Below are 13,799 nucleotides of genomic sequence, written 5' to 3'. Positions count from 1 at the left end.
AAATCCTGCTATTGTACATATATTTAGTTCTTTGGTGATACAGAACTGAAGTATCACTGAAAAATAAGCATGGATGCTGAAGCTTTTCATCTTGCAATCATAAGCAAGGATGTCAATGTAAAGAGAAAACAACATTTTTACTGTTTACTGGAGGAGAGAAATGCTGATTGGTTGTTATGCTGACTCTGATTGGTATCAATATTACATGGAGAATGCACCAGTTAAATGATGACTGACAATTAACTGCCAACCTTGTTTACATTTTAAACCAGGCAGTTGGCTCGGTAGTGTCAACATTTAGCTAAGCATTGTTTGGTGTGGCTCAGGAATTCCATTCTGGCATGGTAGCGTTTGCCTATTTTCACACATGTAAAGACAGTGGGATGAGAAGGTGGCAGTAAATTGCTGGTCCCTGGTTTTTCTGAGCCCCCTCCCTGGTTATTGAAGAATTCCATTTCTGCTTGCATTTTCCAATGCTCCTCCAAACTGTGAGCCTTCAAGGACCACAACCATCAACAATCGTCTCCTAGTTGTCAGTGTCAAAGTCAACCACCTTCATTTCTTGTTTGTAGGTGGCCTTGTACAGGAGGTATGGACACTCAGGAGGTTGTGACCCAATGGTTAATTCACAGTGCAGAAAATCTTTGGCAATCTAGCAATCATTTATCGAATGAATTTGGCTGAACCAACACACACTCATTGCTAAGCCAATGATATCTCTGCTTCAGTCATTTATCGAATGAATTTGGCTGAACCAACACACACTCATTGCTAAGCCAATGATATTTATGCTTCAGTCATTTATCGAATGAATTTGGCTGAACCAACACACACTCATTGCTAAGCCAATGATATCTATGCTTCAGGATCACTGAATTGGTGACCTTATCCTACCAAATGGAACAGAGGACAGTCCTGCTCTCACCACTGTAGAAGGTACACCAGGAACACTCTTGATACATTCGCAATTTGGCATTCTCAATCAGATTGCCATTGGTACACACTGTCGTCCTCAGTTTGAGTACAACAGCTGCAGCTTTTGCTATGTTGCTGTGATTCCAACTTCAAGTTACAAAGGTGTTGCTGATTATTGAACCTAAATCCCTGCGAAACAGCCTCCAGCATCACATGACCAATGTTGAAGCTGGTAGTATGGCAACACTTAGATCACGACATTTGTCTTCCTGATGACAATGGTCAGACCAAAGCAATGAGGAATCTTGTCACTTTGTATACCTTAGTTGAGAGGCAGCTGTTAAGACATAGAAAATCGCTCACATTTTTCAGAATCTTGCATTGAATTTAATCAAACAATGTTGAGCTTAGTTTATTAACTGCTTTGTGGAAGGGCCATCTTCTCAAGTGGTTCAAAGAAGGAGTCATCGATAATGATCTGCACCTCAGTTTGAGTGAATGCACACACAAGTTCACATTGAATGCTAAATGCATTTTTCTCAGAATCTTCACCACCCATCAAGGGAAAGACAGCAGTCCCACAGACATCTGAAGGTAGTGGTACATCTTAAAACTTTCAACGTAAGAGCACAGTGATCCATCAACTTATGGATGCCAATTGATATGCGTGGTTTCTTCAGCATTGTCAAATTGATCTAGGTCCAAACACTCAAGGGCTGCCAGACCAAGATCTAAGCATGTAAGACAGCACATTAAGAACAAGGAAGCAGCCTGTGCTCACTGGAGAGGTCTTTTGGAAGAACTCCTCAACCAAGAGTTTGCCACTTGAATGTCCCCTAACTCTATTTCTTAACACCCACTCAGTCCTGGTGCTTTCCTGGTCCAGAGGGAAGTTGTAAAGTTTATTGGCAGCTGAGAAACAATAAGGCCTCTGCAGAAGATTGAATCCCTTCCAAAACTCTGAAACTTAGCAAGAGTTACACTCCCAATATGGAAACTTCATTTCCTTCACCTGGGAAGAGGACAGAAAGATGCTGTGATTGTGATAATGTCAGAGAAGGAAGACACGTCTGATCGCAGTAACTGCGAAGGAGCCACAGGGAAGATCATTGCAAAGATCTTCCTACGTTGTCACCTCCCAGCGGCTGAAGAATTCTCTCAGACCTACAGTGTGGTTTTCATCCATAGACAATCTTCACTGCTCAGCAAATCCCAGAAAAAAAAGGAAGAAACACGCCAACTGTTTACAAAGCCATTCACAGCCTCAGGAAAGTTTTCAAGTCTGTCAATTGTAAAGACTTCTGGAGTATCCTCTCCAAATTTAGCTGCTCTCAGACATTTCTTACCATATTCCGAATTTAGAAGAACATACAAAGACATGATTGTCACCAATAGAACAAGCTACAGACCTGATCTTGAAGGTGACTGAGGTTAAACAAAGTTGTCTGATCACACTAACCCTCTTCTCCACTTTCCTCAGGGTAGCACTGCATCTCATGTCCAATAAATGACCTGGGCATTGAAACTATCTACAGAACAGCCAAGAAACAGTTCAACCAACATCTCCCTCAATCCAAAACCAAAATCACTTCTCTATCTAACTTCAGTTCATCAAAAACCTTGGATTCAGATACTCAGTCTGTCATATAAGCCATTAATTATAGATTGTAAATAGTTGAAGATCAAGCACTGATCCTTGTATTCTTGTCGCTACAGTTTGCCTATCAGAAAATGATCCATTGACTCTGGCTCTTCTTTTTGTCTGTTAACTTCATGTTAACGTGACCCAAACTATTTTAATCTTTTCAACTTCAGCAATCTCTATAGGTTTAGCAAACACGATTTCAATTTGATTAAATTGTAATGAGTCATGCCTTTATCAATGGATTCTAGAATTTCCTAATGATTGGAATTAGGCAAACTGTTTTAAAGCTGCCTGCTTATTTTCTCCTTTTTCTTGAATAGCAGGGTTACTTTTGATGCCTTCCAATACCCTGTCATGCAAAAGTCATCCTCAACTGCTGGAAGTGAGAAGGTTGGAGCACCTAAGTGATTAAAAACACTCTGGGTTGGTTGGAAGAAACATCGATAAATCTAAGTTGACAAAAGGGAAAAAAGGCAGCTTTGTGTGAGGGGTTGTGGTAATAGTAGGGAAAGGAATTTAAGGAAAAGTATCTGTTTGGATAACTCGCAAACATTTTTCTTATAAATAGTTAGGTTATGATTTATGTTAAAATCATGTTTGTATTTGAAGTGAGTTCACAAAAACTCAAAATTCAATTTTTCACCATATCCTTGAACCAACAGGTCAAAGAGGTGTGACGAAAATGACAAAAATATGTGACGAAGCTACTCAAATGCAAATAGCAATCACAAGTAATTTTCCACAATGATCAAGATGACTAATTAACTTGTTAAGAAGAATAATTATCATGCTAAAATCAACACTTTCTCTTCAGTGTTCACACAATATGTTGATGCAATTTATTTACTGTTTAATTGTTTAGAATCAGCTATACTTGCAGACCATCACACTGGGTGAAGCCCTATATATTCCAAACCAAACTTAAGCTCTCAGTTGAGACATAAAGAACAGCTCTGAACAGCATCTTTCGACAATATATTCAATTTATCATAGCTCAATATTAATTGGAATTATTTTCAAAAGCAGTTTTGACAGGGCAGTTCCCCCTGGTTTATCACCTTCAATGCTGATAAAGGCAAATCTTTATGTAATGAATTGTTCAGTGTGAACAGAAAAAGGAGGAATACTTGATTTGAAACAGCTTTGAATTATATCACACTAAAGGTGCCAGCCCGAGTTAAGTAAACACATAGCTGCCTGAGTCAAGTACTCCCAGTCTAAAGATTTGAGCATTTAATCTAAACTAACATGTCAGCGCGATACTGAAGGCCTCTGCATTGTCACAGATGATGCCTTTTGACATAGGCAGTCGATCAAAGGAACAGTAGGCTATTCAGTGTATTAAATTTCTTCTATCATTCAAATGTAAAATTAAGAAGATCTCTCAGTTTTATGAGAGTTGCACACTTCTACCAACCTTTGTGTGAAAAACAAATTCCTAAATAGTTCAGGTCTGACTGAATTATCCACTGAAAAAGTTTCTTTTTCTTTCTATTCCATAAATTCTTTATAATTGCCTAAAATTATCAGTTTATATTCCAGTTTCCAGAGAACATGGTGGCTCAGTGGTTATCACTGTTGTCTTTCAGCACCAGGCTTGGGGGACTGTCCGAAGGGAGTTTGTACATTCTTCCTGTATCTGTGTGGGTTTCCTTCAGGTGCTCCGGTTTCCTCCCCCAGTCCAAGATGTGCAGGTTAGGTAGACTGGCCATGTTAAAACTTCCCCAGTGTCCAAGGATGTGCAGGCTAGGTGAATTAGCCATGGGAAATGCAGGATTACTGGGATAGGGTTAGGGGGTGGGTGGGAGGGCGTTGAGTCTGGGTGGGATGCTCTTCAGAGAATTGGTGAGGACCTGATGGGCTGAATGGCCTGCTTCCAAACTGTAAGGATTTTATGATTTGATATTAGAACAAGATGATTTGATATTCTCAGGAGTAAAATGTGGAAGTAGATGAAATTAATTCATTATGTTTATCTTAATGAAGCAGAGCATTTCCATAATAAATTTGAAAGGTGATGATATTTCTTTGCAAAATAAACCAGTAGTATTGGCTGTTTCTGTGGCTTGATTAACTAAATTAAACTTGTTAATGTTAATTATTTAAAGAATAAATCTTTAGACAAGGGGGAATTCACTGACAAATAGACAGTTGTGGTGACATTTTTGCTGTCACTATTTCAACATTGTGGTTGTTAAGGGAATCTCCATAATCCAACCCTTGGTCTTCTGGTAACATTCTGATGGATTTGCACTCTGTGACGACCAATTTACCCTTTCTGATGTGTAATGTCCAAAACTGTACACAGTAATCCACATATGATATAATTAGAGCTTGTTATAGCATTTTCCATTACAGCAACATTTCCAAAGTTTCTCCCATCAGCCATATTCCATCAGCCATTTTAATGATTTCTTCTTTCTAATTAGCACATTACACAGGTCTGGGTATCAACTCCTAAATTTCTTTAGACTTCACTGTTCTTAGCAATGAACCATTCTCAGTTAGATATGCAAGATTCCATAGTAAGTCCCCCAGCTTACCTCATTAATATTTATCCCTCAGCCAAACCATCAAAAAAACAATCCAGTTCCTTATATGTATGCGATTTTTGGAACAAATATACTTCATTACAACAGTAACTATGTAAGTATTCCATCGGCTGTGATACACTTAATTGTCCAAAGCTCATGAAAGGCTCTTTATTAATGCAAGTGTTTTCTTCATCATCAACATTAAATGAATTTTAATTAAAGCAGCCCTGACAAAGAAAAAAATTCATCGATGAGCAGAAAAACATAAAACTGTGTTAATACACTTTGCATATGGTCTCTATAAAATTCACACATTAGTTTTTTTCTTCCAATTGCCACCTAACTCAGTTTGAGAGGTTTCTGTTTCAGAGGTACAGCATTTGGTAGATACCTCATTCCAGGAAAAATCTGCATTCTGCAACCTAACTTAGAGGAAAAGTGAAATGTATAAAAGATTTCAACAACTCCCTTAACAACCACAGTGTCGAAATAGTGACATCAAAAATGTCACCACAACTGTCTATTTGTCAGTGAACCCTCCTTGACTAAAGATTTATTATTAAAAAATTAACATTAACGAGTTTAATTAATCAAGCCACTGAAACAGTTCTGGAAAAGCACAGCAGGTCAGGCAGCATCTGAGTAGCAAGAGAAGCCCTTCATCAGGAAGGGCTTATGCCCCAAACGTCGATTCTCCTGCTCCTCAGAAGCTGCCTGACCTGCTGTGCTTTTCCAGCACCACACTCTTGACTCTGATCTCTAGCACCTTCAATCCTCACTTTCTCCAAGCCACTAAAACAGCCAATACTACTATTTTTTTTTGCAAAGTAATATCATCACCTTTCAAATTTATTAGGGAAATGCTCTGCTAAATTATGATAAACATGATAAGTTCATTTCATTACTTAATAAACTGCATTGATCAATCCAACTTGAGGTTTGAATACATTACCGAGGCTAACACCTGTGCATAATTCTCAGGGTATTCACTGACAGATGTGCTGTTGTTAACGGAATATATTTTGATATGGTATAGTATAAGCTGAATTATGTACCCCGTTGAGTGCATAGAAACTGCAGTAGATGCTATTTAAGCTGAAACATTCATAACAAAGCCATTACTATGGGCTATTATTAAATTTGTGACTTGATCTGCAATGCCCTGATAATCATGTTCTGAAAAATCCTTTGCTAAGACGCTTTGACAACACTTGTTTCAAGATCATTTTTTAGATAAATTACCTTTGTCAACTAATTTTTGGCATTCATTTTATATCACAATAAATCAACAGACCTTTCAAATCCCACAGCAATTTAATGGAGAGAAGATGGCAGGTTACTGGTAACTGAGTTAATCTATTTAATGGCTACCATATCTGAGAGCAAAATAATGCTAAAGAGAACCAACCAAACAAAGTCATAGAACAGTTATTTTTTTCACCTGATGGTAGCATTTTTAACACCTATATCTATTAACATTTGAAATCTTTCAAATGGGGGAACAGTCAGGAAAATGATGCATTTAAAACAAAAGTAGCAGGTCACTTTTATTTATAAAATGCGACTTGGTATGCAGTTTGTCACTGAATATGTACATTTGGCTTTATACGCTACCTGTGGCTATGCCATCAAAAAGTGACAGTACTCGAACGGGTTTTCTCTTCTCAGCAGCAATGGGTGCAAACAACTTTGGTGGGTCCTGCAAATTTAAGTGAATAAAAAAAATCAAGTGAATTTCAGACCAGTGCATGACATTATAGAAAAATCCCTTGGAAAAATCTATTGCACTAGTGAACCTTCCTTGGCTAAGTTAATTGATTAATGGATTGTAAATAATCAAACTTCCTTTTGTTTATTAATATTTTCTTTAAAGTATGCGACAAAACTTTATACTGACATGTGATCAACAAACTATAAGTGCAGTCCCTTCCCCAGCTACCCCTGCCCCCCGCCCCCGCAAACCCACCTGAGCATGGCCTTAGCTTCTCAAGGACAGGGAAAGTAATAAGCTCAGAATAGGTCTGTGGTACTTAACAATGCTATGGGTATATTGTGAGCCTGTCCTCGTTAAGTTTTAATTTTAGTGAGGTGGCTGGATGGAGCTAAGCAAGGTCAGCTGCATGACTGAGAGAAGGTGTAGTTTGATGAGGCACTTTAGAGTCCAGCAAGGCACAAGGCTCCTAACATCATGTTACAAAAATACAGTAATTTGAAGAATGTGTTGGCAGCCTACCCTCTTCTTGGTTCCAAGCCTTCATGCTGTCATCAGAAATATGGGAAATTTACACTTTGTCAACTTGTGCCTGAAAATATCAATGTCCAAAATGCAACCACAACAATTTGCTGGGCCATGGAATAAAAGAGATTGTAGCAACATGGATACAAAAGCAGCTGAGTGATAGAAAACAGAGTCATGGTTAACAGATGTTTTCTCGTTTGCAGTGGCGTTATTGTTGTGACCGTTGCTTTTCCTCATGCATATTAATGATCGAGACCTTGGGATACATTTTCAAAGTATGTGGATGATTTGACATTTGGAAGCATTGAGAGCCATTAGGCGGATATGGACAAGGTAGTGGAGTGAGCGATGGATGGCAGATGAAGTTCAATGCAGTTAATGAGAAGTGATACATCTTAGAAGGAAGAACATGGAAAGCCAATAAAGGGCACAAATCTAAAGGGGGTACAGGACCAGAGGGTCTTAGGTGTAATGTTCCTTTTACATTTAATGGCAATTGAATGGATGGAAAGGCCATATAATAATGCATAGGGTAACCTAATCTTTGATAGGGACATATAAAACAGCAGCAAGGAGGATATGTTGAATTTGCCTCAGCTAGAATACTGTGTTTAGCCTGGGCAGTGCACTTTAAGAAGGATGTGAAGAGACCGGAGAGTATGCAGAAATGGCCAATAAGCATGGTTCAAGGCATGAGGAATTTCTGTTATGAGAACAGACTGAGCAAAATGTGACTGTTCTCTTGGAGGGGAAAAGAAGTTGAAAAGCAGCACTTCAAAAGTAATAATCTCTGGATTACTCGCTGTGCCATGCAGTAATGGATACAGAAAGAAGGATATAGCAACTGAATACATGGCTGGAGAGATGGTGCAGGAGAGAGTGCTTTTGATTTGAGACATTGGCTTTATATACAAGAGAACCTTTTGAAACAGACGTCATGTCCACTCTTTCAGTGAGAGTTTAATATCACTGGTTTTTAGGGCTCTTGTGGCGCAATGGTAGTGTGCATACCTCTGGGCCAAAAGGTTCGGGTTCAAGTCCCCTCTGGCTCAGACATGCCGTCATGTGCTCTGTACAGGTTGATTAAAAATATCTATTTCAGTCAACCACTTCCATAAACTCCCAGCCCAACAATGATTACTAAATCCCCATGTTTCTATAAGCAATTTAAACCCAATTAACCCTTCATTAACATATCCATCACTTGTTCCCATATTCATTAGGTGTTAGGCATTTATTCAGACCAGATTCGATGATAATTATTGGGACTGTTTCTGGGGGAAGTGGAATCTATAGAAGTGGATGGGTGGCATCTGAACAGGACTGGGCTGATATCCTCACAGGGCAGTTTGCTAATATTGCTGAGGTGAATTTAAACTAGATTGGCAGTGGCAATTGGATCCTGACAAATAGTTCAGAGGGGGGAGTAATTGGGATGGGATTGGAAGTTAAAATACAAGCAAATGAGGAAGCATAGACTAGATCAGAAAGAATTGAGTTTAATAAGGCTAAATTGAATATTTTAATGCAAGGAACCTGAGAAATAGCTGAGGGCTTAGTTGAAGGATGGGCAGGACTGGCAGCTCAACATTCCTGTGCACATGGTATTTAGACATAACAGAGGGGAGCAGAAAAGTGTGTGTGTGTGTAATATTGTTGTCTTCGGCTTCCAGATATTCCAGTAGTTTGGCAGGCGGTCTCATTCAGGTGTAACATTCTCGGCCTGACATTGTGGTCTTCTTTCGAGGCTTCCACCCCAGTATTCTAGTGGCCTGGCTTGGTGGTCTTGTCCTGGCTGCGTCTTCAGGGCATTCCATCGTTTCTTAAATCAGCGTTCCCCTGAGCCGTTAACTGAACTGTGACGAACTTCGTCTTAATTTGACATTTTTCTTATTATGTATGACTTCTGTCATTGATGTAGGCAGTACGTTGGGGTCACAAAATGTTTCATTTTTACATGTAAATGTACATATACCATAAATTTCTATTCTATTCTGTGTTGATCAAGGCATCATTTATAGCAGTGAAGACGGATGAATTCTTGGAAATCATCAAAAGAGACTATATGGGTAAAAGTCAAAAACACAAAAGTGACAAACATGCTGTTGGGTGCAAACTACTGGCCACAAAACTGTCAGGAAAAGACAAATGACCAAACATGCGATCATGTTTTAGGCAAATCTCAAAGATAAAAGACTGAGACTGGTAGTAGAGGGTTGCTTTTCAGACTAGAGGCCTGTGACCAGTGGTATGCAACAAGGATTGGTGCTGGGTGCACTGCTTTTTGTCATTTATATAAATGATTTGGACAGCGAAGGAGGTTACCTCAGAGTACAATGGGACCTTGATCAGATGGGCCAATGGGCTGAGGAGTAGCAGATGGAGTTTAATATAGATAAATGTGAGGTGCTGCATTTTGGAAAGGCAAATCAGGGCAGGACTTCTACACTTAATGGTAAGGTCCTGGGAAGTGTTGCTGAACAAAACAGACCTTGTAGCGCAGGTTCATAGTTCCTTGAAAGTGGAATCTCCTGCAGGTAGGACAGTGAAAAAGGTGTTTAGTATGCTTTCCTTTATTGGTTAGAGCAGTAAGTATAGGAGTTGGGAGGTCATGTTGTGACTGTACAGGATATTGGTGAGGCCACTGATGGAATATTGTATGCAATTCTGGTCTCCTTCCTATCGGAAAGATGTTGCGAAACTTGAAAGGGTTAAGAAAAGATTTACAAGGATGTTGCCAGACTTGGAGGGTTTGAGCTACAGGGATTAGATTAGATTTTAGATTATATTATAGTGTGGAAACAGGCCCTTCGGCCCAACAAGTCCACACCAACCCGCTGAAGCGCAACCCACCCATACCCCTACATTTACCCCTTACCTAAAGAGGGAGAGGCTGAATAGGCTACGGCTGTTTTCAATAGGCTTAGGGTGAAAGGGGAAAAAGTTAAAAGGGACGTAAGGGGCAATATTTCATGCCAGGGGTGGTGTGTGCATGGAATGAGCTGCTAGAGGAAGTGGTGGACACTGGTACAATTACATTTAAAAGGCATCTGGATGGGTACATGAATCGGAAGGGTTTAGAAGGGATATGGGCCGGATGCTGGCAAATGGAACTAGATTAATTTAGGATACCTGGTCAGCATGGAAGAGTTGGACCCAAGGGTCTGTTTCCGTGCTGTGCATCTCTATGACTCCAAGTGCACGAATTAGAAGTTAGTAATATTTGGGGATTTCAACTACCCGAATATAAACTGGAATAGTTTCAATGTGCGAGGTAGGGAGGGGACAAAATTCTTCAATTGCATCCAGGAGAATCTTTTTGGTTGGTGCATAGAAATCCCATATTTCAGATGGCAACAGTAAGTTTGGAACCAAGGACAGGGTAGGTTGGAGACACTTTCTGTTGAATACAACATTTAGAAATTTAATCCAGGAAGGTGGAAGGCGTTTTGGACACAGTGACCAAAATTCAATTAGATGTAGATAATTATGGAAAAGGATGGGCTGGGAATAAAGATTCTAAATTGAGGAAACGTTAATTTTATTAAGATATGATTTGGCCCTAGTTGACTGGGAGCACATATTTGCAGATAAAACTGTCAGAGCAGTGGGAGGCACTGGAAGAAGGAGAAAACAGTGAGAATGCAGGGAAAATATATTCCTCTAAAAAGGATGGGACAGAGAACAGAAAACCCTTGATGTCAAGGGACATGAAGATTAGGATTAAAGAAAAAAACTTGTGGCAGATACCAAGGGCTCAATAAGGCAGTTCTTAGAACACAATAAAAATGTGCAGGGGGAACTTAAAAAGGAAATTAGGAAAGGTAAGAGAGTGCATACTACATTTGGTGATCAGAATAACATAAAATACATAAAGGGCAAGAGAATAACCAGGTAAAGAGAAGGGCTATTAAAAATTGAGTTTTTGAGGTGGTAACCAGAAATGTTGATGAGGTTTACTTTACCAAGGATTTTAATGGCAGCTTAATCAAGAAAGTAAGAGCCCATAGGATTCAAAGCAAATTGGCACGTTTGTGGCTGAGAGGAACGAAGCAGAAGGTGATGGTAGACGGAAATTTTGATTCCAATGGATTTGAGCAAGAGCCCTTGCTGTTGTGGTGTACATTAATGACTTGGATTTAAATATAGGTGGGCAGGATTAAAACATTTGTGGATGGCATAAAAACAGGTCATGTGGTGAACAGTAAGGAGGGTGGCCACAACTGCACGAGCATATCAACAAACTGATCAGGTGGACAGTACAATGACAAATAGAATTTTTAAAAATTCATTTGTGGGACAGAGGCATCCCTTGCTAGGCCAGCATTTATTGTCTGTCCATATTTGTCTTTGAGAAGGTGGTGGTGAGTTGCCTTCTTGAACCACTGCAGTCCAACTGCTGTAGGTTGATCCACAATGTCCTTAGGGAAGGATTCTAGGATTTTGACCCAGTGACAATGATATATTTCCAAGTCAGCATGGTGAGTGGCTTGGAAGGGAACTTGCAAGTGTTGCAGTACAATCTGCTGCTGTTAACGGTCCAAAGCACCTCATAGATGCCCAGACGTGAGTTGTGAGATCTTTTCGAAGTCTGACCCATTTAAAGGCGATAGTGTCACATATCAGGATTGATAATCTTCTCAATGTCTAATGGGACTTTATCTCCACAAGAACTGCGTGTTGGTTACTCTTACAGATTCTGTCATAGACAGATGCATCTGCAGCCTGTGGATTGGTAAGGATGAGGTCAGGTATAAAAACTAACAGAACTGTGAATACTGTAAATCAGAGACAAAAACAGAAGTTGCTGAAAAAGCTTAGCAGGTCTAGCAGCATCTGGAAAGAGAAATCAAAGTTAACTTGAATTCTGAGGACGGATCACCAGACCCGAAACATTAACTTTGGTTGCTCTTCCCAGATTCTGCAGGACATGCTGAGCTTTTCCAGCAACTTGTTTTTGTTTCTGAATGGTTCCCTCACCACCTGCTACAGACCCAGTCTAGCAGTGATGTCCTTTAGGAGCTGACCAGCTCCATCAGTCTGTGCCCTTGCCATCCTCAGTGTTTACTCCAAGTGTTGTTCAACATGGAGACATACCAATTCATCAGCAGGAGGAGGATGGCATGTAGCAGTCAGCAAATTTCCTTATCCATGATGGGCCAATGTAAGTTACAGTGAAAAAAAATCAAATCTTTTGACTGGGCAATCTCCACTTTCCTGTCCTTGCTAGCAGACCAGCCCATAGGCGATTAAATCCATGCCTTGGTCCAAAGTGTAGCTGTTTCCCATTACACAATGAAGGCATATTTGTGACCTGGAACTGAACCCACCTCCTAAAAATAATTCCAGCCCTTTCTCTTCAATTCTCCATCATTAAGTCTTCTTTCTACTTTATCCCAAAACATTAATCCAAGCTTCTGATTCATGTCTTTGAATTCATTCTTGGGTTGTTGTGCTGCTTAAATGATCAGCACTTGTCACCCATCCCTTATTATCTTACAGAAGGTAGTAGTGAGTGCCTTCCTGAGTCACTGCTGCTATGTGATGTTGGTACATCTAGTGTTGTTAGGGAAGACCCAGTGACAATCGAAGAATAACTAGGTTCCAAGTCAGGGAGATATGAGATGATGGAGGTCGGGCTTGTAGGTCATGGCAATCTCATGTGTTAGTTGTTCTTGTTTCAAACAGTAGTACTGAAGTCATTGGTTTGGACAGTATCGTCAAAGTGCCTTGGCAACTTACTACAGTGCATGTTTCAGATTGTACACACTGGAGCTAATGTCGTCCTCATTACTAACTTTTTCTCCTTGTTGTAATCACTTCTCACATTTCTTCTTTTTAACTTTCACTTATATGACCCTTTTATCATCACTCCACTTTGTACACTCTGTAGCGTCATTAACTTTCTCAGCTTTCATTGCCAAATACTTTTTTCTCATTGTCACCCATTATCTGCCACTTAGTCCAACTCTTGTTTGAGCGTGACTGTGATTGCAACAAATTGGATATGCCTCCATTCTCATGGTACTTGCAGCCCCAATGGAAGGGAATGTGACTCTACATAGTCTGAGACCTCCTTGAAGAACATAAGAAATATGAACAGACCATTTAGCCTCTTGTGCTTACCTTATCATTTTAACATAAACACATTACCAACGAAAATATCATGAAGCTAGTGGACCTGTGCCTCACCACCCACTTCACCTTCAACAACATAATCTACAAACAAACCAACGGCACACCCATGGGATCTCCGCTATCAGGATTCATAGCAGAAGCGGTAATGCAAAGACTAGAACAAACAGCCCTACCAACCATCAAACCAAAAATCTGGGTCCGCTACGTAGATGACACCTTTGTCATCACAAAATGAAACAAGATAGAAGAGACATTTAACATCATCAACAACACCCCCACAGGAATAAAGTTCACCAAGGAGGAAGAAACCAACAACAAACTCGCATTC

General features: G+C 39.8%; 1 protein-coding gene across 8 annotated transcripts in view; it reads right to left on the bottom strand.

Annotated features, from left to right (window-relative positions):
* dnmt3ab (DNA (cytosine-5-)-methyltransferase 3 alpha b) overlaps positions 1-13,799 on the bottom strand; it is a 571,533-nt gene that overhangs the window by 95,071 nt on the left and 462,663 nt on the right. For all 8 annotated transcript variants that reach the window (XM_043676070.1, XM_043676107.1, XM_043676111.1 and 5 more), the window contains one exon: positions 6,709-6,793. In XM_043676070.1, coding sequence (XP_043532005.1) covers positions 6,709-6,793 — 85 coding nt within the window. The remainder of the gene's footprint in view (positions 1-6,708; positions 6,794-13,799) is intronic.

This window comes from Chiloscyllium plagiosum, chromosome 3 (assembly GCF_004010195.1).
Source record: "Chiloscyllium plagiosum isolate BGI_BamShark_2017 chromosome 3, ASM401019v2, whole genome shotgun sequence".
Taxonomy (NCBI): domain Eukaryota; kingdom Metazoa; phylum Chordata; class Chondrichthyes; order Orectolobiformes; family Hemiscylliidae; genus Chiloscyllium; species Chiloscyllium plagiosum.
The sequence above is the reverse complement of the archived record's forward strand: the minus strand, read 5'-3'. Positions and strand labels throughout refer to the sequence as shown.